The sequence below is a fragment of the Nicrophorus vespilloides genome, unplaced genomic scaffold (assembly GCF_001412225.1).
Source record: "Nicrophorus vespilloides isolate i.1.1-1 unplaced genomic scaffold, Nicve_v1.0, whole genome shotgun sequence".
NCBI classification, from domain to species: domain Eukaryota; kingdom Metazoa; phylum Arthropoda; class Insecta; order Coleoptera; family Silphidae; genus Nicrophorus; species Nicrophorus vespilloides.
Window position 1 is genome coordinate 73,900 of NW_017096637.1, and position 27,913 is coordinate 101,812.

Consider the following 27,913-nt stretch of genomic DNA (forward strand, 5'->3'; position numbering starts at 1 on the left):
TAGAAGTTCGTTTCTCTTTACAAGTTTTGCGTCGACCGACGTGCTGAAGAAAAGGGCTCCACTCGCCCAGCCGCAAGGTTCGAAAACCTCTCATCCGGCTGCGGCGGCGTCAAAAGGTTCTTAGCATCATCCTCCGAGAGGGAGGCTTTGCATAAATCGATACTGTTTTATGCAACATCTGCATGAATGATTTATTACGGTGGTAGATCCTATTGTTATTCCAGTCTTTACCTCTTCGTGGAGATACGCAAATCACTTGGTGCAATCACGATGATTACAGTTTCCAAATGTAATGAATTTTCGTCATTACATTAAGAAAGTTTAATCATCATCATCTTGTACTTTTTGACACTCAATAATCTACAACTAAAATAGAATTTGAGTATTTCTCAAGAAAACATTTAGTTGAACATATTTTCAAGAATATCTATGTTTTTTGTATTTCATCATAAACTTTGTGTAACATTTATGTTGAATTTCACCTAACATTGATGACTTTTCATAACATTTTTGTTGAATATAATTTTATAAGGTACAGTCATTTTTCGACATACGACGAAACTTTGAACTAACTTGAAATGTAAGTGTAAGTCGAAAATTAAAAAAAATATACGATTTTCTTTTGTCGTAAGTGTGAATGATCCTAAGTAATGAATTTACTGAAATTTCAGTTGATTTGAATATTTCTGTTATTGAAAGGAACATTTATTTGTGAATACAGTCATTGGTTTCTCGATTTACGACGTAAGTTTGGACGTAAGTCGAAAATATTTTACGAAAATTATATTTTTTTTGTGTTCAGTGTGAATCAGTTTTACCATACTTTCGAATTCCAATTATCATTCCGATTTATTGCTCATTTTCACAAAAAATGTATATTTTTTATTAAAGTTTTTCTGATTCAAAACTTAAGTGATTCCAATTTGTCTATTATAATTTTTGTTTTGATTTATTTACTAAGAAAATTTCAAATAATTTCTAGATTATATTACAAATTTTAAATAAGTTTAAAGGTGTATATTTTATATGTTGAATCTTCAATAATTTGTCGATAATCCTATATAATTATATCAAATATTTTATAAATACCAAAAAAAGGAATATTTTTATTTCAAATTGTTTTCTCTTTATTTATTTTCCATCTATTACAATATTTAATTTGATTGGATGACCAATTAAGATTTCAAACAATTTCTGTATTAAATAAGGATTCTCTTGCAAACCAATTTAAATTTTTGTATTAAGACAATTTCAGGATTAAATAAAGATTATGATGCAAATTCTATTAATAATTAGATAACACTTTTTAAAATTGACATTTTATATGGTTTAAAAATAAAAATAAGTGTAAAAGCAATAAACTATAATTATCCTGAATATTTTATTTGCTTGATGTATCTATAATCCTATACAAATATATACATTTTTTTTTATCAGAATCAAAAAATAGAACTTTTTTTTCTTACGTTAAAAATTAATCCATTGCTCAATATAGATTAAAACGAATGCTACAACCATAAATTCGATAAGATTGTGAGTTAGTGTTGAGGGTGTGTGTTTGCATGCGTTTCCTTTGCTTTCATTCGATAATCAATATTTGAGTTGGGATTAAGATTAGGTTCGGGCGAACTCTCTCATCGCGTGTTTTCCCTTTCGATTCACACTTCATGATTGAAATTTAGGGAAAATTATTTTTAATTAAAAAAAAATGCTTTTGCGCAAAGTAATTATGGGATTATAGTTTTCGCGGAAGTTTTGATGAGGTTGTACCAAAGCTCATTAAAGGTAATTCCATTGAGAAATGAGAAGGCGCAACCGGATCGAGCAGTAGAATTAATTCCAATTTAGTTGAGATTTGCGTACTTATTTATAGACGGCTTTCCGGTACATCTTTGATGTTCGGAAATTCGACGAATAACGGATTGTTCTACCGTGATGCAAGCACGTAGTTTCGTTTGATTTGTAACCAACGAAGATTAATTGAATGTCTGAATAATTACGAACAAATCTGTCAAAGATTTAATCGATGGATAGGTCTATGTAGAAATCCCGATAATCGAATACTGACTGAATTTTGTTACTGTCGGCATTTTGATACTGTCGGGTTTATGGTTATCGGGATTTTGATACTGTCGGGATTTTGTTACTGTCGGAATTATGGTTGTTGGGATTTTGATACTATTGGGATTATGGTTGTCGGGATTTCGAATATTGGGATCGCTATCGATCATTTTTTACGTGTACTATTTATTTATACTTTACTGTATCATTTTTGTTTTGATTATCAAAATATTGTCACCGGATAATCAATCCGCAATAAGATAAAGTGGAAGGAAGGCGCTATGACGCAGTATGATTCAGTGTTGCGGTATACGTGAAAATGCTTTAGTTTATATGTAATATTGGATAAGTGTGCGTTTGGTATAGTAAACAAAGGTCTTTAGGTATCGATTAAATGGAAATGATAATATCTAGGCTCAAATTATTCGAAATGGTGCTAATTCAATTAACTTCAATCGTATCCTAATCCCATTGTGGACAGGTCCTGATATATGCATTCAACAATTGATCCAATAGATAAACAATCGACAAAGGGCAACCAATCAGAATTGACGTCAAAGGACGGATTCTATTGGGACTAATGTATTTCCAAATTTGTATTAGTCTGTATTTTTTATTCGATTATAAAATGTGAAACTTTTTCAACAAAACATTATATATCTATTATTGGACTATAAGACGCACCGGACGATAAGACAAAACTTGAGTTTGTTTTCTTTTCTTTACTTAGCAGTTTTAATTGTTCATTTTATTTTCTCCATTCTCGAACCATTTTCTCTGTTGGCGATTGACCAAAATGTCCTTCTGCTGCTCTTCTGGTAATTTAAAGAAAATGAAACTTTTTTATTTTCTTTTCTCAATTTAACATTTTTTTTTTCGATTTTCATGAAAATTATCAAGTTTTTCCTATATTTGATTTATTTCGAAATAAAATAATAATATTTTTCGATTATTTGTAGAAAAGTTTTTCTTATATTTTTCAATTTTTAAGAAAATAATTATGTTTGTTGCATCAGTCGTACAAAAAAACATATACAGAAATAAAAAGAACAAAATAAATATATATAATTTCAAAAAAGTTAACTGATACAAAGGGCAAGAAGATATTTTATAGCAAATATTAAATAATTATAGAGATATTGGGACTTTTCGGTTATTTGTAATACATTTCGATTTCTAAATTTTTCTCTTAATTTTTTATTCTCATATCAATATTTTTAAATTTTTGTTTCATTTTTAAATAAAATTAGCATATTTTATATGGTAGTTAATGTTTTGTAATTATAGACAAATTTGGGGTTTTCTGATATTTTAGAAATTTTCGATTATTTTAAAAGTTTTTTTTTAGAACTTTTATAAATTATCTTTATTCTATTCTTGTATAAAAAACCAAATGAGTACTCAATATTAGTTATTTTATATGTTAACATTAATTATCGTGTAATTATATAAGGATTTTTTGATTAAGTTCTTTTGTTGGATTTTCGATAAAATTATAAGATATTTGTCATTCTTCATAATAAAAGGCACTTTATTACACAATAATTAATATATAAAACGTTATAAAATCTTATGTGATCATCGAGATATTAGAATATAAATTTTGTTTTAGATTAAAAAACAAATATACTTTTGCATAAAAAAAAGCATGTTACATGACTCCATAAATAGTTATGAAATATTATGTGATTATACGGACTTTTTACTTGTATTGAATTATTCTCATTCAATACATTTTCAATACTAAATTGACTAAAGCAATAAATCGTACGTTTTATATAATTTCAATAGATTAGAATTCAGTATGTAAATTTCATTTAACTCATTCGCAAAGCGATTTAACTACATTTACTACATTCAAGAGTAATAATTTTAGTATTCTGCTAATATGTCTACCATAACCGTACAATTATAGAAATCAAAGGAAAATCTCAGCTTAAAAGTCAAATAATTTATACTTTACTTCGACGTTTAGTTTCATAAATTAAAGCAATTTAGTAATGAATGGGAAAATTACAAAGTTCATCAACCCTCGTGTTATTTGTTTTCATTTTGACATCCATAATTATGCAATTGCCTTCGCGCAATGGGTCTTCGAAATTATCGAAGCCTCTCAATAAATATGCAAATCACGTTCTAATTTAATAGTTTAAAGTCCCCCTCTTATGAATATGGAAATTGTTCAATTTTCAATTAATTAGTTTTCGCTTCCATCCAAGAATATCGCATCCTATATATGTATACTTTTTTTATTATTACTTCTTTTCCACGCAATTTCATTCGAACGGAACAAAATTCTTTCAGTTAATTAAAATTTAAAAAAATATCAAAGCCATTTGAAACATATAGAAATATCAAATTTGTGCTTTCAATGTGTACTTTTTTCTTATTTTAATTAAAATGAACAGAGTAGAATTGAAATTTCTACAAAACTAAAAATTGACGATTTTAAAAATGAATGTAATTAACTGAGGCGACTTGAAACACACACAAAAATCATATTTATATCAAACATGAGCGAATATAATTTTAATGTTTATTAGACTGCCGGACTGTTTGAAACTGGACTAATCGTGGAACTAAATAAATTGCACAAAAAGACATTTAATTATGTTATGGGAAAACCCGATAATTTATGTATAAATCTTCAAACCGAATTATAGTGAATCCGGGTGGTGAAATCGAATGCGAGGTATTCGTGTAAATAGAAATATGGAGTTTATAAAAAATAAATTAAATAAAAATTGAATTTTTGCAATGGAAACGCGAATCGTTTCATTAGTATCAGATTTATTATATCATTTCGAAGAAATGAGATGATTTAATTTAAAATTTCAATCTGAGATGTTCCTCCGAGTTGTATATATTTTTCTTCCTTTCATTTAACGCAAACGGAATAGAATTATAGTTTATGAAAGACTAAAAATAGTTTATTTTAAAATTGATTTTATCAATGCCATGTGCATTCCATATTCCAAAAACGTGTAAAACTCGATCTTTATCCAGCAGTGATGAATCAAATTCGTCAGAAATTATAGAAGAAATGAATTGGGATATTCTGAATATTAATAACAATAATGACTTTATTATTGTAATTAACGTTTGAAGATGCTTGATTATATGTTTATTTGAGTATATTACGGATAGTTAACAATGCAGAGAGATACACAGAGTACACATGGATCTTACACGAAATAGTACCGAAAACCTTACCGGCTAGCGAGACGCGACAAATGAGAGAGATTATAGATATCTTGCTGCTTGTATACCCTTATCCATCCAGGTTGGAAAGTGACTTCATATCCGGGCTGGAGGAAGCGCCACAAACGCTAAAAAATACACCTATTCTCCAATTTACACGGTAAATCGAGAAAAACGTGTAAATCGTAATTGTAACTTTTTGAATGTAAAACTGTGGAAATCGCATAGGATAGGTTATTTTCAACATTTATTTCTAGTTTATTTTTAAACCAAGCGAAAATAAGTAAAGACAGTACCGTATAGAACGATGTATAGGTGTATTATCAAATATAATTTTTAATTATTTTTTATGGAAATATTGTTATTCAATCCAAAAGTACAATAAGAAATTATCTTTTAAGTCAGGAATAAGATGATTCAATTAAAACTTACAATTCGTTCATTATAAAGATAAGTTTCTTTCTAATGTATTATGGAAATGAGATTATATTTTAAGTCGTGAATTAAATTACATTAAAATACAGTTCATTCAGTAAAGTACTATTCGGGATATGAAATGAAAATTTAAAAAAAGTAGTTTTGAAGAAATAATTTTTTTTTTCTTTTTATGTTTTATGGAAATGAAATGATTTAATCTAAAAGCACAATTTGAGTTTATCGACTTAAAAGATTTCATAGAAAAAAATGAAATGTATTTATTGAAAACACATTGTAAAGCACAATTTAAGATGTAGAAAGAGAATTTTAAAATAATCGTAAAGAAAAGGAATAGTTTTGAAACAAATTAAAACTATCATATTTTTTTTTAATTAACCTTTTTTGAAATAATATAATTTAATCAAAAAGCGTAATTCGAGATTATCTTTTAAGTCGATATCATAGAAAAATAGATGTTTTTATTGAAAATCTAATTTAAAAAGAACATTTTTATATTATCTTAAAAGAAAACTATTATTTTTTTTCTTCTTATGTTTTAGGAAAAATTAGGTAATAATAAAAGTAAATAAAATACTATAAATTCAAATTCATAGAGAACAAACTGGCTTTTCTTATAATTTAACTCTTAACGAAATAAAATTGTAATTTCTCAAATACATAATTATTTTAACCCTTTGACATACGAATAAAATATAAGTTTGTAATGAAAAAAAAAATATGCGCTGTGCTTATACAGAAATATTAAAGCCTAATTTTTCTTTGTTGCATATATATTAGTTTTTTTTTACGGTTTTTCCGAAAAGTCAATATTCAATATCTGTAGGAGTACAAGTACTGAAGAAGTGTTTAATTTTAATCTATTTTTTTAAACCAAAGCGTTGATCCCATGATTTGCATTAAATGATTTTATATTATTATTTTTATTATTATTCAATTCAATTCGTTCATACTTTCTGACGAATTTGTTTTATTACTTTTATCCACAAGTAATACTCGATTACGAACATTTTTTTCATATAACTTCAGAACTTAAAACTTTACTAGTTATTATATTTACCGCGTAATGAATTGAACATTCGGAAATATATTGTAGACGTCTAGGACAAGTCAATATATGTCAAAGGTCTAAATGAACATTTCACATAGTAAGGCGCTATGAAATACATATAATGTAATTAAATGTAAATATATAAAATATTATATAAAGATGAGTGAAAACAATTTAGTTTATAACGATAATTGTTTGTTTATCATAACAGTAACACAGTATATCTTAATTCATTATTCTAAAGGAAATTAAAGCATTTTATTGAATATTACCATTCAAGAAGGAGAAAAAAGTGTTTTTCCTTCTTAGAATTTAATTCGAAATAAATTCAATTGTAATTTATCAAATTATGATTTAATAGTTTCTATCTAAAAATGTTTGATTATTATCATTTTTATTGTATTTACTGTTAGTGAAAATGACTTGATTTCATGGAAAATAATAATTAAATAAAAACCACAATTACATAAAATATTATTTAGTTATATTTTATATAAAGCAATAATTTGCTTCATTCAGTGCTAATTTGCAATATTCTTTTCTCTTTATAAAGTTAAGTCTATTTTTGTACTGTTTATTTTTTAACAGGAATACTACCAGAATAGCACTATGCGAGGCTTTCTATATTATTGGTAAAATTAATGAAATGGAAATGATAAAATCAGTTTTTATGCGGTTTTAAAGTACTCGATTTAACTAGTTTCAAACAGTGCGGAATATTACCAGAATAGCACTATGTGAGGCTTTGCTGTATATTATTGGTAAAATTAATGAAGTGGAAATAATAAAATCAGTTTTTGTAAGGTTTTAAAGTCCTCGATTTATCCGGTTTCACTTCGGGATATTGGCAGAATAGCACTATGCGAGGCATTTCTGTATATTGGTAAAATTAATGAAATGGAAATGATAAATTCTGTTTTTATGCGGTTTTAAAGTCCACGATTTATCTGGTTTCAAACATTGCGGGATATTAGCAGAATAGCACTATGCGAGGTATTGCTGTATATTATTGGCAAACTTAATGAATTGGAAATAATAAAATCAGTTTTGATTGAATAATTAAGGTTTATTAATATTCGTAGTCGATGATTACTGTATGCGTAATTGGTAACATTTAATCATGCGGTTCAATAAACAACATTTCGACCCAAATTGCATGTTTAACGCCGATTTCAATAACAAGTTAACATTACGTCGTTTCCGACGAAATCCTTCCGGATTGCATAATAAGTGGTAATTAATACCTGCTTCTCACTAGATAATTGAGTGATCAACGTGTTGATCTGAAACGCTCGGAAAACTTTCCGGTAACTTCGACATAAACTGCTTATACATATATACGTAGTTTATACAATGTTGTGCAGAATAATCTGTTCGAGATGAAAATACATATTTTTTTTTTCATCCCCTATTCTTGCTGTTGGTGTTACCTAGCAGATGGATGATGGCGCGGGTTGAAGGGGGTGAAGAGAGATCAGGGTTGCAGGTTCGTTGCGTATTGGATGCTGGAAACCCGCCCCCCGATCATCACCATCATGATCATCATCCCCTCCCGGTTTTGCAGAGACAGAGAGTCCTGGTTTTCAGTCTTTCAGGCTTTCAGTCACGGGCACGCGGGCGCAACACACAGTCATCCACCATACCGTCGCCTCCGCTAGAAAAGCTTGTCACCGTTCTCTTGCTGCTGTCCGCACTTCACGCGATCTTCTCGCGCGAAGCTCTTCCAGGTTTAATTTTGGTTAAAACTAGTGATTATTTATTTAGTTTTTACACGGGTGTGTATCGATTTATCTACTCGTGAATACAAAAGTGGTAAAACATACAAATTATGAACAATTTTTAGGTGTTTGTTTGTTAGTTTTATTGCCCAAATACCTTCCAATTTTTACCGCATCTGAATTCATAGCTACGATTACAAATAATTTTATCAAACAGTGAATTTTTACCCTTTCAACATAATGAAACTCATTACTGTACGAACTTATTTAGCAAGAACTCAAATTAGAATCTAACAAATTCTAGCGTTTATTTTTTTTTTTTTGGTTTATTTAATTTAATAAAAGATTATGTTTTTATAGGCAATTAATATAAATAATTAGATACAAATAAGTATGAAATAATAAACTAAATGAATCATCGCAATAGGAATTTCATCGTAGTTCTTCCTACTCTTAAATTGTAGTTAAAAGTTATTTCTTAATATAAGGTAAAAAGATACAAATTAAGTGTACATTTTTAGCTAAATTGGGTCAATACAATTTTAATTATAATTAAATATGTATCATATTTTCCTTAACTAAATATAACTGAATAATATAGAAATCAAGTAAAAATTTCAAGCTGAATTTATAAAGAAAAGACCAAAAATATAATCAATTACATAACTTGAATAGACCTTGTACAAAGAAGAATTTAATATTTCACATATTTATTGGAATTTAAACATTTCCAATAAATAAGTATTTTCCAATATAAATTCTTTACTTTCCTTCGATTACTTAATAAATATTATAAAAAAAATCGTTTCAATAGAAATTCTTCAGTTCGCAAAGGTCAATTACGAATATAATATTTCATTGAAACTCGCAAAAAATCAAATAAATTGAAAAGAATTTAGAATTATTTACAATAAATATAATATTCTGTTATCAAACATTCTATTTTTATTAACTATAAGTAAATTCTTTAGTTATTTTTTGAATTAATACTTAAAATCGTTGTTGAAACAATATTTGAGCACTTCGCTATAAATTTCTCTAATAAATAATTATACTAAAAAACTGAAATATTAGTTAACAAAGTGTATTGTTATTTATTAACTAAAGCATTAATTAATAATTAAAATNNNNAACAAAGTGATAACAATTTCGTTAAGAAACACTATACCTCGTTGAAATTATTCTCCGATTTCGCTCATCCTTTGTATATTTCATTTGAAACTTGTTATTACGTAGTAAGAAATAACAAAAGTGTATCGAGTTCTAACAAATTGATAACAATTTTGTTAAAAAACACTCGTTGAAATTGTTCTCCGATTTCGCTCATACTTTGTAGCGGCAATGTTAATCTTATATTACAGGTTAAGCTTATATTACAGGCATTTTATACAAATAACAACAAACAGAAATTAATATTTTTCATAGGACATAGCAATTTTATTTTTGTTATTGTACTAAGTTTTTTCTTTATTTATTGTTGCTTCTTGATTTATAATTAAAAAAGGATGTTAAGTTTCAATTTAATTCATATAAAGTTTTTTTTTTATATCGTATAATTTTATTCACAATTTGTTCATCAATGTGAACATTGAGAAAATTTAAGATCGCGATTGACATTAAATGGATAATCTTTCTCGGCGGATAGTTACTAACTTCAGTAGTATATTGATGTTCTGCGATTCCACTATTTCATTTGACTATGAATCTGCTGCTATCCTTAACACTGTCATTGTCCATCGTCATGAAGGTCCATATGCTGAACCTCATTCATTTGATTGTCCATCTGTGATGGCCCTATTGTGCTGCAAGCACAAGAACACAGAGGGCTCACAAAGGGCCTGGCTTGACCAGGATTCGAACCGGCGCCCACGAAATCGTGGATAGGGCGACTTAACCAGTTCGACGTAACCCTAGTTCATATAAAGTGAATAGGATTTTTTTTATTGAGATTTTTTTCAGCTTACACATACATTTATTATAAAAATAATGGATGAAATACATTTAATGAATATAAAATCTGAACGTAACAATTCATTTTTTTTATTGTGAATAACATAATTATTTAACGCGTAAAATTGTACTAAAAAAATATATACGATTTAGTTATATAAAATAGGATTTTTTATGGAGAGCTTCATTATTGGTGGAAACGTTGAAAAACACGTGAAAATGTATTGAATATTTGTATGCACAAAGCATATCTATTTCATATAAAATAAAAACGTAACAATTTGTTTGAGTGTAATTAATATTTTCAACATTGTTTAATTACATTTTTATTAAAAAATAACTCTTATTTTTAGCATTGTTTGAAATGTTAAAAATTATGTAAAAATATACTGAAAAATTATTCATGAAGAATTTTTTGTTAAAGTATAAAATACAGTAAAACCTGTTTTGTGCAGTAGATAGGGACCGTATAAAAAATCACACAAAAAAATATTCGAAATTTTCTTAAATTCTTACATATAACAAATAATAATTTTGTACAGAAACTTTCTTTATGCGGTGGATAGGTCATAAAAAAAATCGACTTAGAAAATACGTCAAAGATTTACGATAATGCATCTAAACAAAATAAATAATTAAATTACACATAGAAACATTTTAAAAACATTTAATTATACATGTGGAGAAATTTTTCAAAATGCACTCACATAATTCACTACTACTCGTGTTAATCCAAAACGTGCATCTTCTTTTGATGAATTGTTTCAAAACAGAATCGTTTGAACAGCTATACACACTGATTGAAAACATTTCAATGGTGACAACGCTGTTGGAATTGGTTGGATTTCATATACCGAATAAAATAAAAAGCGCACAAACAAAATCGCATAAAAAAGTACAGCACAAAAACAGGATCTACTTTAATAGGAAAGCAACGAATTATTTTTTTTATTGAAAGTAATCAATCTATTCGGCAATGTTAAAAATTATGTGAAAATGTACTGAAAAATAATGCGCAAAGCATTTTCTTTCTAAATAGTTTCAGCATTATTAAAAACGTTAAAATAATCTGTAGTGAATTTGTAGTGTATAAATAATCTGAAAACAATAAGAAATTATGATTAATTTATAATTTTATTTTAAGAATGTATCAAAAAAAAATATATTTCATATATATTTTTTTGTTAGAGCAAAATATTCTTTTAATTAATATTTTTAGGTAGAAAAACTTTTGTGGATAGAACGAATAAATATTATAAATTATAATTAACATTTTTTATTTATTAAATAAAGTCTGCACTCAAATGTGGTTTAAAAAATCTTCTGTTCATAGATATTAATTAATATTTTCAATATTTTCATAAACAGCTTCTTGATTTTTAATTAAAAAAATGGCGGGTTTCAATTTAGTTCATATAAAGTGAATAGGATTTTTTTTCTTTGAGATTTGTTCAGCTTATACATAAATTTATTAAAAAATAATATATTAAACACATTTAATTAATATAAAATGAGAATGTAACAATTCAAAAGTTCTTTTAATATCAGTCAATAACATAATTATTTAACGCGTAAAAAAATTAAATCGATAAGTATACACGGTTTAGTCATATAAAATATGATTTTATTTTTTGAATAACATTTTCATGATTGTTTCACACGTTGAAAAACACGTGAAAATATGCACAAAGCATATTTAGTCCATATAAAATAAAAATGTAACAATTTGTTGGAGAGGAATTAATATTTTCCGCATTGTTTAATGCGTTAACAATATAATTATATTTTTATTGAAAATAACCAGTCTTTTCAGCATTGTTTGAAATGTTAAATATCATTTTTTTACATGAACTATTTTGACTGAAATATGATATATAATTTTTTTCTTAATATAAAAAGTATTTTTATTGAAAGTAACCAATCTTTTCAGAATTGTTTTAAATGATAAAAATTATGTTATAATATGCTGAATAAAAAAGTAATAAATTTATTTAATTTTCTATTGAAAGCATTATTAAAAACGAAAGCAACGAATTTATTTATTTTCTATTGAAAGTCGCCAATTTTTTCAACAATGTTTGAAACGTTTATAAATTAATTGAAACATACTGAAAAAAGAACTAAATTCAAAACGAAAAATAATTTAAATTTAATTCACTAATATTTTCATCAATTATATTAATTTAGGTTTTATTGAAAATGATCAAACTTTTCAGCATTTGTTGTAAAATGTTGTAAGAAGTTCAATAAAGTAATAGAGAATTGTATGAAATGTGCTCTAAATATAATAGAAGTTGTTTAATTATGAGCAAGCTGTAGTGCGACGTTGCATCGATCACGTCCGTTTACGTAATTTGTCCTGTTTTCCTGCAAATCGAGCCATGTTTTCGAGGAAAACTAATAATAATCCTAATATTTCCGTTTCGACGGTTCTAATATTAAATTACATCAAAGGCGAGCGAACCGATTTTCCGCTCTTTACTTCGGAAAAGTTTACCAATTAACTGTTGCTATGACTACATGATTATTTTACGTTACGTGACTGTCAAATGGTAACAAGTAAGGTTAACATTTACGTAAGCAGTGTGTGGTTACCTTTATGAACATAATTTATGTGTGTAACAATATTTCTTGGAAAATTGTATCATCTATTCTTGAGAAGGTATTAATTGATTGATGGAACATGAGTAATAGGCGTCTCGCACTACCTAATTGGAACAAAGTAGGATTTAATGCGATGTTTAATGAACCCGTCTTGATGACGTGTGTCTGAGGTAAATCAGAACCTAAAATATGCATGTAGTAAAATCGATAAATTGATTGACACAAGTGAGTCGTAGTAACTCATTCATATTATAACATTTCCACGTAAACTTTATCTAAATCGTCGGGATTTTGATACAGTTGGGATTTTTGATATAGTCGGGATTTTGATAAAGTCGAGACTTTGATGTAGTCAGGATTTTGATACAGTCGGGATTATGGTTGTCGGGATTTCGATTACCACCGTTCTACTTCACCCAAGCGATGTTAAAATATTACCACCGCCCAAGTTAGAAAATAACCATTAATCCACTTAGAATCCTCCCCAATCGACGAAATCCGATCAATTCGGTGAACGAATGTTGAATGGGAGAGGGAAACTAGTAACTACAATAGCAAAAAAAGTCTGAATGGTAGAAAAGGAATTCCTTACGGTTTTACAACTTCGACCCGTATACGTTACGCGGATTATTTATGGCCCCAGGAGGAATGCATTCGAGCCAAGTGCAAAAACAACGAAGAAATGCCTTTGGAAATAGTTACGCAACCTTCTCCGTCTCGCTTAGACGCGTGGCGGAAACCGGTTGTGGAAGGAATGGGAAGGACTCGCAAATCGCGATCTCACAGATACAAATCTAAACAATTCAAGCGGAGAAAGGATGATTGAAAACATTTGCATTCCTATCGGTCACCTGTCCATCGACATTGGAATAATTTTTTTGAACCGGTAAATTCCAATTGGTTATTTTTTTTTGTTCAAAAAATATCAACGCATTACGTTCTTACGTTACGTAATATTAACCTATACTTCAAACTTGCATTGACATTTGCTAATCATTTATTGATTTTGTAAAAAGACGTAAACACGAAATTATATTATATAATATATAGAAATTTCATCAAAAAATGATAAATTACAAGTGTTATATGTTTTTTCATTAATAAAATTATACATTTGTTAAAAAAAACAAATTCATCGTAATTCATGTGAAAATTCGTAAGTCGAGAAATTGAGTAACCTCTATAATCCACTATAATCCGGTGAGAAAATTTGAAAAAAATCTAAATTTGTATAGCACAAAATGAATTCTCAATAACGGAGAATAATAATAATAAAAATGATAATCCTATTTGAAAAACATTTGTGATTTTATTACTAGAAATCGTTACATTTATAACCCGTGAATTTCATGATTAAATCCCCATTGATCACAAATTTTGAATCATTCCAGATAAACTGTCATCAAAAGATCTATGCAACATAAAAAATGACTTTTTAAAACTGCATCAATTCCATTCCACTTTTTTGTCGTCATTATTTCTGCAACCTTTGTAGATTTAATGCAGTTTGCATTAAAACTTTTAAAATTAGATCTCGCAATAAATTGAATTTTTCTAACTTTTGCACGAAGTTTTAATGAGCTGCTCTGCTCAGCTGCGGTCATTTCTCAGTCAATATAGTTTGAGTAGGAAATAATTTCATAATAGTGGAGTGCTTGCAAAAGGGAATACCCGAAATGGTAAAAGTTATGAAATTTTGTTCGATTTCGAAACTTCTACTACAGCAACTACTTTGAAAACGATATAAATTTATATCAACTTTTCTAGAAATCATTTGCAAAAATCGATTTTTATTTCAATTATATATTTATTTATATATTATAATTGATAAACTTATAAATTGACAAGTAAGACATGTAATTTGTAAAGTAAATCTGTATTTGCTTTGATAGTAGTTATATAAAGATAATATTGATCAAATTGATAAACTTGTATATTGACAAATAATTTGTGAAGTAAATCTATATTTGCTTTGATGATAGTTGTATAAAGATAATATTTATAAACTTTTAAATGGACAAGTAGCATCTATACTTAATTGTATGATAGTTTTATATTGATTCAATAGAAAAACTTGTAAATTGACAAGTAATTTGTGAAGTGCTAAAATGTTTACTTTGGTAATAGTTTTATAAAGTGAATATTGAATAAATTGTTTAACATGTAAATAGATAAGTAACTTGTGAAGTAAATTTTATTCGAATTTTGAAGTTTTAAATATTAATACAATTAATACTTCAAAATTTGAATACAGAAAATATTAGAATAATTTAAACTAGTTTTTTCTTAATACCTTGCTGAAAAGTTAGTTGCATCACTTGTGTTTGGGAGGTGTACCATACAACACATGTAATTTATCAGACTACTTTTGTTGAAGTCCACTTTTGTTGCTTGATCAAAGCTTTTGGAAACATTAGCAAAAAAACTCGACTCGCACAAACAGCGTGTTTTTTTTCGTGTTGTTAGTATTAACCAAACCTTAATATAATTTATATAACCTCAAAAAGCGAGGAATGCAAAAAATATAACATATATAAATAAGAAACGCGTAACTCCAATTTAACTTTATAGACAGCTATAATGTAATTAATTCAACTCCGAAATTAGCATATCCATCTTACAGTATTTGCGTTTTCCAGAAGCGAAAATTCCGTTGGGGCCTCTTTCCGAAAGATGAAATTTCCCTGTTTATAATTTCCCCGGGATTGTCCCATCTCCGTGAAGTAATGAAGCAATTTGAGACGGCGATGAAAGTGGGAAGGCCTCGTGGTTTTTGCCACCAGAAAATGGGACATGAGGAGATTTGGATGAGGGGGGGGTGGTTCAAATACGTCTCCTAGTGGAAAATTTAATATTCTATTAAACGCTTTCACCACCCCTCTTTTTCCACCCAGCAAAACGCGTTTCGGGAAAATCTCCTCGTTCAAAGGGAAAATCCGTACGAATTCCCTGGTCGCGTTTTCCATTGTTTTTTTTTTGTATTATTTTCCCGTTTTATTTCTCTTATTGTTTCTGCAATTCGGTATTCGATTCGAAATCGTTTCATCCGCAAACAAGATTTGCTTTCCTGGAACAACGGATCCATTCATTCGGTTATACACATCATCCTGCTTTTATTCATATGAATTGATTTTATATTTACAATCTTTAAAAACACGTTTATTTTTTACAGTGTATTAATTATTACACTTAACAATAATTTATAAAACAAATATAATAGAATACAAAACGAAAAATTTTATGAAAAAAAAATTATACGCAAATATTCAGTTGTTACTTGCCAAGTTGTTAGAAACACTTAGTTTAAAGAAAAAAATTATATGATAATAATAATTTATTGGCAAAACATTAATATATAACAAAAAAAAGTACATTTTATACATAAATAAATTCTAACATAAAATAAAAAAATATATTAATAGGCTGGCCAAAAGGCTAACGACCGAGGTCTTTCCGCCCGACAAACTATAATTATATGTAAATATTTAGAACTTACTTGCTAAGCATCGCATTTTCTATAATTTTTTAATATCTAAATGAAGAAGCTATGATTATATGTAAATATTCTAAACCTATTTGTCAAGCGTTGAGTTTAATATAGGTGTTTACAAAGAAACAAACTAGCATTAAATGTCCAATTTCAAAAAATTCTTGCCAAGTATCAAGTTTGCTATGTTAGTTTAAAGTCGAAAGAAACAAATTATAATTATATGTAAATATTCTTAATTTATTTGTAAAGAATTGCGATTACTGCAGTTACTTACCGAGAATCAAATTTTCTAAAATAGTTTAAAGTCGAAAGGGACAAATTATAATTATATGTAAACATTTAAAACTTACTTAGCAAGTATGGAGTCTTATGGAAGTAAAAAAAACTGTGATTATCTATAAATACTTAGAAGCTACTTGCCAAATATAGTGTTTATTACAATAGTCTAAAATCAAAAGGAATAAACTAGTAAACACAATATAAAAATGAAACTATAGTTATATACTTACTCAAAACTTACCAAACTATAATTATTTGTAAATATTCAAAAGTTACTTATCTGTAAATATTCAGAAGTTAATTGCGAAGTCTCATATTTGTTGTAGACAAAAGTCAAATTATAATTATATGTAAATATTCGGAACTTACTTACCAAGTAAGCGCGTTTATTATGAAAGTCGAATGGAATAATCTATAATTATATGTAAATATAATTTCGAATTTACTTGCGAAGTATCACATTTGATATGTTAAGAAGTTACTTACCAATTATCGCGTTTATTTCAGCAGTCTGTTTAATGTGATTATATTATGTTTTATGAAATTATATATTTTTCAATATTTTTTAAATTTATATTATTCTATAAATATACAATAATTTAAATAGTTGTATGTAATCAATATTTTGTAGACAATATTAACAAATATAAAACAGCATTTAATCTTATCCGAGACTTTAACGAAATCCGCTTAAATGCGTGCGAAAAATAAAAAGTAGAGGATTAGTAGGGATATTAGCAATTACTGTAACTCGTTAGTGAGAGTATTAATTCACACAGTTTTAATAAGTAATTACCGTTTCGCTTTAGTGAGCCGAAAATAATCGATTGTTGTCGCACCCCCGTAATCCGTCGTCTTTGGAAAACGGCTGACCGCAATATTAATTGAAACCCCTCGAGGGTTTCCACTCCCTTTATCCGGGCTACAAATCCGTTGCAATAATAGCTCCATTGCGGTTGATGCGTGCCATTGACGAGGTGAGGTGAAGGTCCTCAATCAATATTCCACCTAAATACATCAACACCACAAAAATCATATAAACAAAAACGATTAACATTTTTTTTTAAAAACCATTAGCAATTTTAAGAAAAGTCCGAATTCGTTATAACTTTGAGAAATTTAAAATAAATTACTGTATTTTTGGACCTTAAAACGCACCAGACTTTCAAATTTATAGGATGATTTTTAGAAAACAATATTTTATTAAACTTCTTCAAAATTTGTTCTTCATTTTTCATTCAATACTAATTAAATTATATAAATTACTTCAATTTTTTCTTGATCCCCTAATCAAAATTTATACATTTTCTATTAGTAATTGAAATCAAAGTACATAATACCTCGCATAGTGCCGGTAATTGGTGCCACCTATATTTATATACGGATACTCTTTATACAGTATTTTGTTATACGTCCATAAAAAATGTTATTCAAAATAAAAATAATATGCTTTATGAACTAAACACTATCTTGTTTTCTAAAAAAAATAGAACTGATTTGCTTTACGGTCAACACTTTTGTATATACAAAAAAAAACTGCATTGTATGTAAAAAGGTCCCAAAAATAGGTAAATTCAAATTTAGTAAAATAAAAATAACTTCTAAAAAGTTAGTACAAAAAAAGATATTTTCTTATATGTATTTAGTTCTTCGATTAGAACAGTTTCAAAAAAATCCGGGATATTAGGGGAAGCAAATGTCCGGACTATGCGAGTTATTTCTGTATTTTCTCATTTGATGTTGGACAGTTGGAATTAGATTGCTAAAGCCGACTACTTATAAAAATGATTGGTTTTACCGGGAAATCGCAGATTATATAGGAACTATGACTATAGTTATTCAGGACTTACCAAGTATTGCGTTTGTAATAGCAGTTTAAAATTGAAATGAAGAAAGTAATTATTTGTAAAATTCAGATTTTACTTGTCAAGTATTGCATTTATTATCGAACTTTTAAGTCGATATGAACAAACTATACTTATTTGTAATTATTCAGAAGTTACTTGTCAAGTATTGCGTTTGTTATAGAAGTCTAAAGTAACAAATTTTATTTATCTGTAAATATTCAGAACTTACTTGCCAAGTATCGCGTTTGTTATAAAACTATAAAGTCGACTATTACTTAAATCAATTTTAATATATTTTTTTTATGTAAAAAAGGTCCAAAAAATAGGTAAATTATAATTGAAAATAACTTCTAAAAAGTTAGTAGAAAAAATGTATTAGTACTGTTTTATATAATCCAGGATATTGGCGGAATCAATTGTCCGTACTATGCGAATTATTTCTGTATTTTCTCATTTGATGTTGGATAGTTGGTATTACATTGCGAAAGCCGATTACTTCGTAAAATTACTTATAAAAATGATTTATTTTAGTAGGAAATCGCAGATTATATAACGTTGAGGAATCGTTATGTGCAGAACTCCATCCAATATTGATTTTAACTTAGCTACTGCAATGATTTATTTATCTTTGGGGAATTACGTTTACGTCATAGAATGGCAATTACAAAAAGGATTTAAATGATTGACAGTTATTTTAAAGGTGAATATTAAAATACGTGTTTCCTGGCGCAGGAATGTTGATGCAAATGAATGGAATGTTGTAGCAATAATTCGAAAAGTGGAAACCAGTTTAGGTTTAATTGAAATCGAAGTCAGAATGATTCTCTTTCTCTCGCTCGATTTATTCCTGAATTAAAACCATGTGAGAGTAATTTAGCTGCAATAAAACAGCGGATTAGAGCGATATTTATTAATTCCGTTCCACATATTCGATTCTATTTGATTCGATTGGAAATGATCCGTTACTCTACTGGAGGCGACATTCAAATCGATTTTGCCTTATTAAATTTTATTGCGAGAACAGGACAAAAAAAAGTTGTTGCAGTTTCTTTGATTCGCATTTTCTGCTAACAAGCAATGAACGAAAGGATTCCCGTGCTTTGCGAATCTAATTAAATTACGTAGTTTCCTTGACTTTGCAGCGACGTTCCTTTTGATCATTCAAAAATAAAAATTGTTTGCTTTTATAAAATCATGGATGGTTGAGTGAGTTTTGACGAGAAGGACGAAATGTGTTGATGGTTATGGTAATGGTGATGGTGGTGTCACGTCGAGGCCCGTTAAATATTATATACGGTGGACATTGCTGGTAATTAGAGCAATTAATTCGGACGCACGGATCATTATTTTGGCTAAACACAAATTTGCAATTATAATGAACAACTATAAATCCCAGGATACGAAACGAACGCCCGGCGGATCCACCATGAAACCGCGTGTGCGGCTTCGGCTCAAATAATTGCGTTTCCACTTTAATCTATTTATTATCTCTTCGTCTTTTAGCAATCAAAACTTTACCTACATTTGCTACTCGTAGCTTGAAATTACAACACAAGTTTGTAATTATTTCAACTATACAAATTCATATCACGATGCAATAAAGTTTTCTTCAATCTTTAAATCAAAAATTTAACTTGTAGTAGACTGAGTATTTTTTTAAATATTCAATAATTTAATAATAAGATTTACACTACAATCTATTTATTTTATCCAATCTTGTAATCAAAATTTTACCTACATTCGTTACTTGCAATTGAAATTTAAACGCCAATTATTTTAACTGCGTAAGTTCTAATTAAAAATAGAATTATCTCATTTTTTGAAATCCACTAAACTAAATAAATAAACTAAACTTGTATAAAAAATGTATATTCAATATTTATCTAACAAAATTTAATTATTATCAATATAATTATAATTTATAATCAAAATTGCATCTAGATTATCTACTAGCAATAAAAATTAAATGTTTCAACTATACAAATTGAAATCACCAAATATTATACTATGTTTTTAATGAGAAATTAAACTTCTAGTAAACTTAGTATGTTTATATTTTCAATTATTTAATAATACTTTATATAATCACATCAAAATTTTACCTACATTCGCGAATTTCAATTAAAATTATTTTTACTATAAGTTAAAATTACCTTAAAATGGAATTATCCATTTTTTTTTTGAAATTATAAATTATACTTTTATAAAAATTTCATTATTATCAATAAATAATAATTTATAATCAAATTCGTTCCTTTTTCAATACTTTTTTTTTCATTCACACTTTATATTTATAGTACTGCAATTTGTTTGTCTTTTCCTAATCAAAATTTTACCAACAGTTTTCACTTGCAATTGAGATCACAGTAATACCTCACACAGTGCGGGTAATCGGTTCCGTTAATTTCCAGGTCTATTTAAAACCGGACTAATTAATAAACTAAATACATATAAAAATAAACCGTATAAAACAGAGACTTGACTGTAAACAAAAATGTATAATTTTTCTAAAATTGATTTCTATTTTGTTCAATTTAAGTTTAGTTTATTTTGAATTTTTTAAAGCAAACTGAAGTAATTTTATGAACTGTACTAAGTTAATGTCCTGTTTTTTTAAGAAAAAAAAAATAACATTCAATCTTCAAAACTTACTTTGTTTTAATTGATATCAAATTAGTAAATATATTTATAATTAAATCTATTTATTATAAAATTTCTTCCAGAATTTTTATTTCTAGAAAATCGAATATTACTTGCATATTCAATACAAATTAAATTAATTAATTAACTATTTACTATTTTTCAATGAAAATATTTACTGTATTTTTTTGCAACTTTTTAACTTATTTATGTAAGTTTCAATATTATATAAATATGTATATAAGTGCATAATAATTCTGTTATGCACTCAGAAATTTACATAAAATGAAAATATTTATTTCTTTCTCAAACAATATTCACTATTTTTTTTTTCAAACACGTGTCTTTACATAATTATAACTTACATACATTAGTAATTAATTATAATATTACCTTGCAATTGATTTTTATTTTGAAAATGTTTATTAGCGTGGGCGTACATAAAATATTAGAATATATTAATAAAATAATTACTGATGGTTTCAGACTAATTGATTTTTTTAACTCTTTCTTTATCATTATTATTCTTTAGAAGCGCGAAGCCTAATAAAACGTTTTAACGGAATTATTGATTCTTAATTATCAAATGCTTATAGAAATTTGAGTTTGATTGAAAAACATAATTAATTATCTACACAATATAAAATATTCACAAATTATTTATATGTTATTTCTTACATAATTTGGAATGAAAAACGTAATCAGTAAAGTGAAACATAAAATTTCTAAATAATACTTAATTATTCAAGTAATTAATACTTGTTTTTTTTTAATAAAATAATTATCATATATTTATTTGAATAAAAGTTCAAATAAATTAATTACATTTTTCAAACTATTATACAAAACTATCAATTTTCTTAACATTTAACTACTCGCGCCGGTGAAAAAAGTACACTAATTATCTAAGAAATGATACCACATCTATATTTTCTTTCCCTCGTTTCATTTATGCACTCCGTCTGGTAGTAGTAATACATGTGGTGTATAAAATACACCGCGCGAGTAGTACATAGAAATTTCATGGTGCGAGTAGTTAAAGGTTAATGTTAATTTAACGGAACATATTTTTTTAAATTTAATCATGACATTTTAATCTAAACTTTTTTTAACTAGAAAATATAATTATTTTATTACAAAGCGTGTGATGCTTTGACATTAATTGGAGTTTCGTGTGAAGTAACTGGAAACTAATTTGATTCATTAAATTTCGTCGAGGGCAATTATTTAAAGTTTCTTAATTTATATTGGACTTTATAATTGCACCTTTTATAAAAGTTACATAAAACTGAATTATATAGAGTTGGAATCTCTTAAATAGTTTGTACATTCTCAGTTAAATGATTAAAATTTTTTTTTTTGAGAAATTATTATAAATACAAATAACATTTGTGTAGTGTAAAAACATACGTAAATGTCAGTTTTTTTTTCAATTAATAAAAGGATTAAAGGATTACTGTTAACTGTTTTTGAGAAGCTATTGCAAATAAAATTATAATTTATATGAGTTATTATAATATGTTAATAATTACCTAATGAAAATTAATAAATTAAAAGTTGTTAGATATAATTGGAATCACTGAGATATCAGTTTTTTCTATTGATAAATAGATTAAAGGATTACAGCTATTTTTTTTTAATTGTTGCAAATTCATTTATGATAGGTATAGGATTAAACGTTATGTAAATAATTATATGGGATTCACCTTAGAAAGGTTATAAGAAACTGAATTATATAGAGTATAAACATCAGTTTTTACTAAGTTAATATATTGATAAAAGGATTACTGCAAATTGTTTGTGAGAAATTGTCGTAAATACAGTTATGATTAGTATAGGTCGGAACGATATACAAATAATTGAATGAGCTTAATCAAAATGTAACAGATGTTGTAAGATGGGAGGGTGAGGCAATAATTGGAAGGTAGAGGGCGGAATAATTGCTTTTGTTTCATCTTAACAATCAGATTGGATTTAGCAGAGCCGTTGTTTCTGCTGCTGCCGTTGTTGTTTGTTGTTGATGTTGTCAAGGGGGGGAAAGGGCCCCCCTGAGACGAAGGTGCGTTTGCGCAATTCGCAGTTGCGCCAAGAATGTGCCAGAGGAAAGACCTTATAGTGCTAGTGTTGCGACTGGATTACGCGACGATGATGTCATCGCTGTTATCGCCGTTGACGATGACCTCGAAGCAGTGAAGATATTCGCAACAGATTTAAACCAGAAATCCGTCAATCTGGCGTCCCCGGAGATCACGTTTATCCATCTGCCGCACCAGAAGGGCGAGCCGTCGTCGTCTCCACCGGACAGTCCACCGCTGAGTCCGGTCTCGTCGGACGGAAGTCCTCCCTCCAGGATCTCGCATCGCGGATCCTTGTCTCGCGCCGCCTTGGGCAACTGCTCGAGTCCTTCGCTGCTGATGGCGTCGCCTCCGCCGCAGCAGGACCATCCTCCTGCACTTCCGAGGACGCTCTCCACGTCCGCCCTTCGCATCAAGACGCGCACCTCCTTCTGGGATAAGTTCTGGCACGAGCGCAGCAAGCGCGAGTAAGTCACTTCACACACAATCTCTCGCAACCGACCCCAATCAGACACAATTACCGCTTCTGTCCAATGGACAAACAGGATCTGAACAATTTTACAATGAAAACGTGACGATCTCTCGTAAGGACCTGGAACTCATCCAAGGTTATTTCTCTTCTGATTATTTTCATCTCGTTTTGTTAAGTACGGTCTACTGCAAACGTCAATTCTAAGTTTTCATTAAGCAACTAGAAAAAATCTAAAAAAAAAACTTACTCCCGTACTTTTTATATCTCCAATTCTCCATTCTGGTATTTCTATTCCTTACATGTTTTTAACCTATTTCGAGCATCTGTTTGATCTTCCACATTTTATTTCTTCTTATGATCTATATTTAATATAATATTTTTGGTATCGTTCTTACAGAAATCTTTATATCGAGACGAAAATACATTATCATTAAACTATATAAAGCAATACCTCCCATAGTGTGATTTCTATTACACAGGCAGGTGTTGAAAATTTCAGAATATCATTGAGAAAATACAAATAAATTCTAACAAAATACATTTTTTTTTGTCCGGTTTATTTTTGTATATTCTTAAAATATTATTTCTATAATCTCTATAAATATTTTTTTTTTTGCAATTTTCATTAATATCAGTAACAATATTGAATAGTTTTTTCAAAATATTATTTTGTAATTTTTTACAATTTTCTCTATAAATATTTTATTACCGTTTTCATTTGTAACAGTAAAAATGTTGAATAAATTTTTCTAAATATTTTTATAAAATACAATTGTCAATACAATAGTTTTTGTTTTGTTACTAGTTCCACTAAATAAATAGTTCACAAACTTTCAATTATACCAACAAAAAAAAACAAAAAATATTTAAGATTTACTCAGTTACAGATTTGTATAATATAAAATTGTAAAGAACTTTTACTGTATCAGAAAATTAATTTGCAAATGCTGTTTTTTCTTTTCGTGCAGCTATAAATAAATTTTTTATTCGATATTCAACGTCACGATGTGCATGTACCGTAAAGACAACATCGATTTATATTTTTTATAATCTAAATCGTATTTACACTACAACTATCCATCGATTAATTATTATGTTAAATTTAGAACTTATTATTTAATCAAATGTTAGTGTTTTAGACAATTGCATTAACTAAATACAAAAGTGAAAACATTCTGAACTATCTTTTGACTATCTTTATATAAAATTTAGAACTTGTTGTTTCCATACATTTGTGTTAGCTGAACATGAATTTATACCTAAAATAATACTAAATTATCTATGAATAGAACTTATTGTTAAAATTATGAAGTCTATAATTTGATTCGTATATGAAACAAAGTAAAGTTAAATAAAGTAATAATTTTCTTGCAATATTTCCACATTGTTTAATAAATTATAAATAAAATTAGAAATATTTCATTTAATATATTTTTGTTTAAATAAGTAAATAAAATGAGATATATTTTAACTTTTTATACCAATGTTGATTCGTTTAGATTCTTTTTTTTTATTTTGAAGGATCTGGCCTGAAAGTTTGATAACTTCGAGAAAATACGATACATCCGGTCCACTTCACTCCTCAGAATACTTTAAATCCTCTTTCGCACCTTCTTCGTCGCATTTTTATATCCAGATCTCACCCGTTTTTTTTCCGCCTCCAGGGATTCCCCTAAATCCTCAATCTCCATACCACCCCTGCATCCATCCAATATCATCCAGTTATTTACCTTCTATATTTACTTACACGAATTTTATCTTCACAGCCTGATCGCTCCCAAAGAAATGTTCAAATTATAGCAAATATCCTATATTAAATTGTAATATTTATTTACTACTTTTTATTGATCGTAATTTATTTATAAATTATATTTAGAAATAAATTTGTTATTATTCTAATTAATCTACAGAGGATTATTGACTGTAGGTATTCGTACGGAATTAAATAAATATTTATTTAGTTCTGTTTTATATCAAAGAAGTATAGAACTACAAAGTTTGTTAATGCAAGGCGAAAGACGGTTGACAGGGTAGTAAAGGCGGAATGTTTAACTACCCCGAGGTACGTTCTTTGGGTGAAATTAACGGGAAATTTTAAACAAGCCACGTTACTTTGTGATTTCATCGTGTGCGAATTGCAAGAATGTTGCTTCGCCGTCCCGAAGTTTCCTCGGTAGTCGACTCTTTATGGATACTCTAAACCCTGATTATTCCTTCATTAGTCTCGCAGTGTCGAGGGGGATAAACTCCAGAGCTGCGCTCGTCCATTACCTAAGCGAATACGTGATGAGGTCTTAATGCCTGCAATTCAGTTTATTTCCTTCAATTTTACGATCCTCACCCGAAAGAATCCTCCAGCATTGTTTTCATATAAAGCCTGTTTATTAATATTGTTTTCACAAAGATGAAGCGAGATATTAAATTCTCTTCTGGCTAGATTATTTTATTATTATCTTGGCGAGATGAATTACGGATTTTTTTCTTGAAAAGGGAAATAATTAGTAAATGAGACTGCAATCCGAAGAAAACGGAAACGAGGGGTTTCTTTTTGCCTTTGCTTCCGTTCTTTGTACACCAAGGAGGATCGATACTGCTCCACAGAGACCAACCCTATATACATCTTCTTTCCGTTCTTTTTTTCATCTTCTTTTTCGTTGTCCGTCTATCCCTTAGCACGTCCCAAGTTAAATATACGAAGAATTTAGTATTCCAAAGGAGTTTTCGAGCTCGACCTTAATAGATGCTAACTAGACGGAGGAAAATCCGCTCCAGTTCATAGCTAGGTAGCATAGGCAGAGCTATGAATTGACTGAAGATTTTCCCTTCAAATTCATCTTTTATTCTCAAAGAAGTCCAAATATTTACCGGAACGAAGTTTTCGACAATCGAGCTCTAACAAAATTACAAACAATCATTTAATATATATGTAGAGAGTACAACCTGGGAAACTTCGCTCGCTCCAATTGAATTATTGTTTAATTGTAACACTCGACGAGATACGAGCTGTGCAAACAATTCGGAGATTGCAAGAGGATTTCCTCTCTTTCTGGTTCACTTCAAACATCCCCTAGCCTTTCGTACAAATTGAACGAGAACCTATTGACCTGAAGTCTGGGCGAATTTCAATTCAACGCGGAACAAACGCTTCAGATTCACAGCGACTACAATTTCTACGTCATCAAATTAAATAATAAAATTAAAAAAAAATACAAATACACACACCCTCGATGGTGAATCAATAAACGTGGCGCTCTGTTTACTCGATTCCAACGAATAGCTAAAATTCCATTGGATCCGGTTTATTTTTAATTAAAAGTGTTAACAAATATTGCTTTGCTAAAAGTAAATTCAATTCATCCGGACCATTGAAGTACGTATACACTACTAGCTAAAGAACGCCATGTTGTATTTACACAACGAATTAAATATAGTAACTTATAGTTTTTAATTTGGTAGTATCATTACAATAACTATAATTAGACTACTAATTATTATTAGTAGCTATTAGTTATTAGTTATTAGAGATAACACAAATATTATATTGGCAGTACAATATATACACATCTTTATGATCAATGCTTTAATTTATAAGTAACAAACACATAACTAATTAAGTCTCCAGTCTGATACATATGGCAACACAGTTGATAGACCCATATGATTTCTGGATACGTGTCAAAATTTCATGATTAGTTTACAGTGGTTTTTAGTGACCCAAGTTTTATGTTATCTGTTGAAAATGTGATTATTTTTTAAACTTACTCTTAACGAATTAATAAATTAAGAAGAATAAGATGTGTAGACACTACTTGATAAATTTTGTGTATTGTATATGGACTTATACAAGGAACTAAATATAGAAAAATAAAGTTGGTAGTATCTATTACAATCGAACTAAATGGTTTTGATGACTACCAAAATAATTGATCATTGGCTTGTCTCTAATTTTCTAGCAAATATACTTAATATTTGCTGCACATTGCGTTTGCAGTTGTAAAATCAATTATCTAATTTAAAACTTCTTCCATCTTCTACGCCAGTAGAACATGAACAAATTTTAAACTATGTCAAAACTTTTTTATTAATAGGT

At 28.2% G+C, this 27,913-nt stretch overlaps 1 protein-coding gene across 6 annotated transcripts in view; it reads left to right on the top strand.

Moving 5' to 3' along the window:
• Nucleotides 1-27,913, top strand: part of LOC108557663 (cAMP-specific 3',5'-cyclic phosphodiesterase) — a 138,645-nt gene that overhangs the window by 62,725 nt on the left and 48,007 nt on the right. Inside the window, exon 1 of one of the 6 annotated variants that reach the window (XM_017914273.1) lies at nt 23,609-23,818. The exons of the other annotated variants lie outside the window; for them this stretch is intronic. Coding sequence (XP_017769762.1) covers nt 23,691-23,818 — 128 coding nt within the window. The 5' untranslated portion in view covers nt 23,609-23,690. Of the gene's footprint in view, nt 1-23,608; nt 23,819-27,913 lie in introns of those variants that run through there. 6 annotated transcript variants of the gene reach the window in all.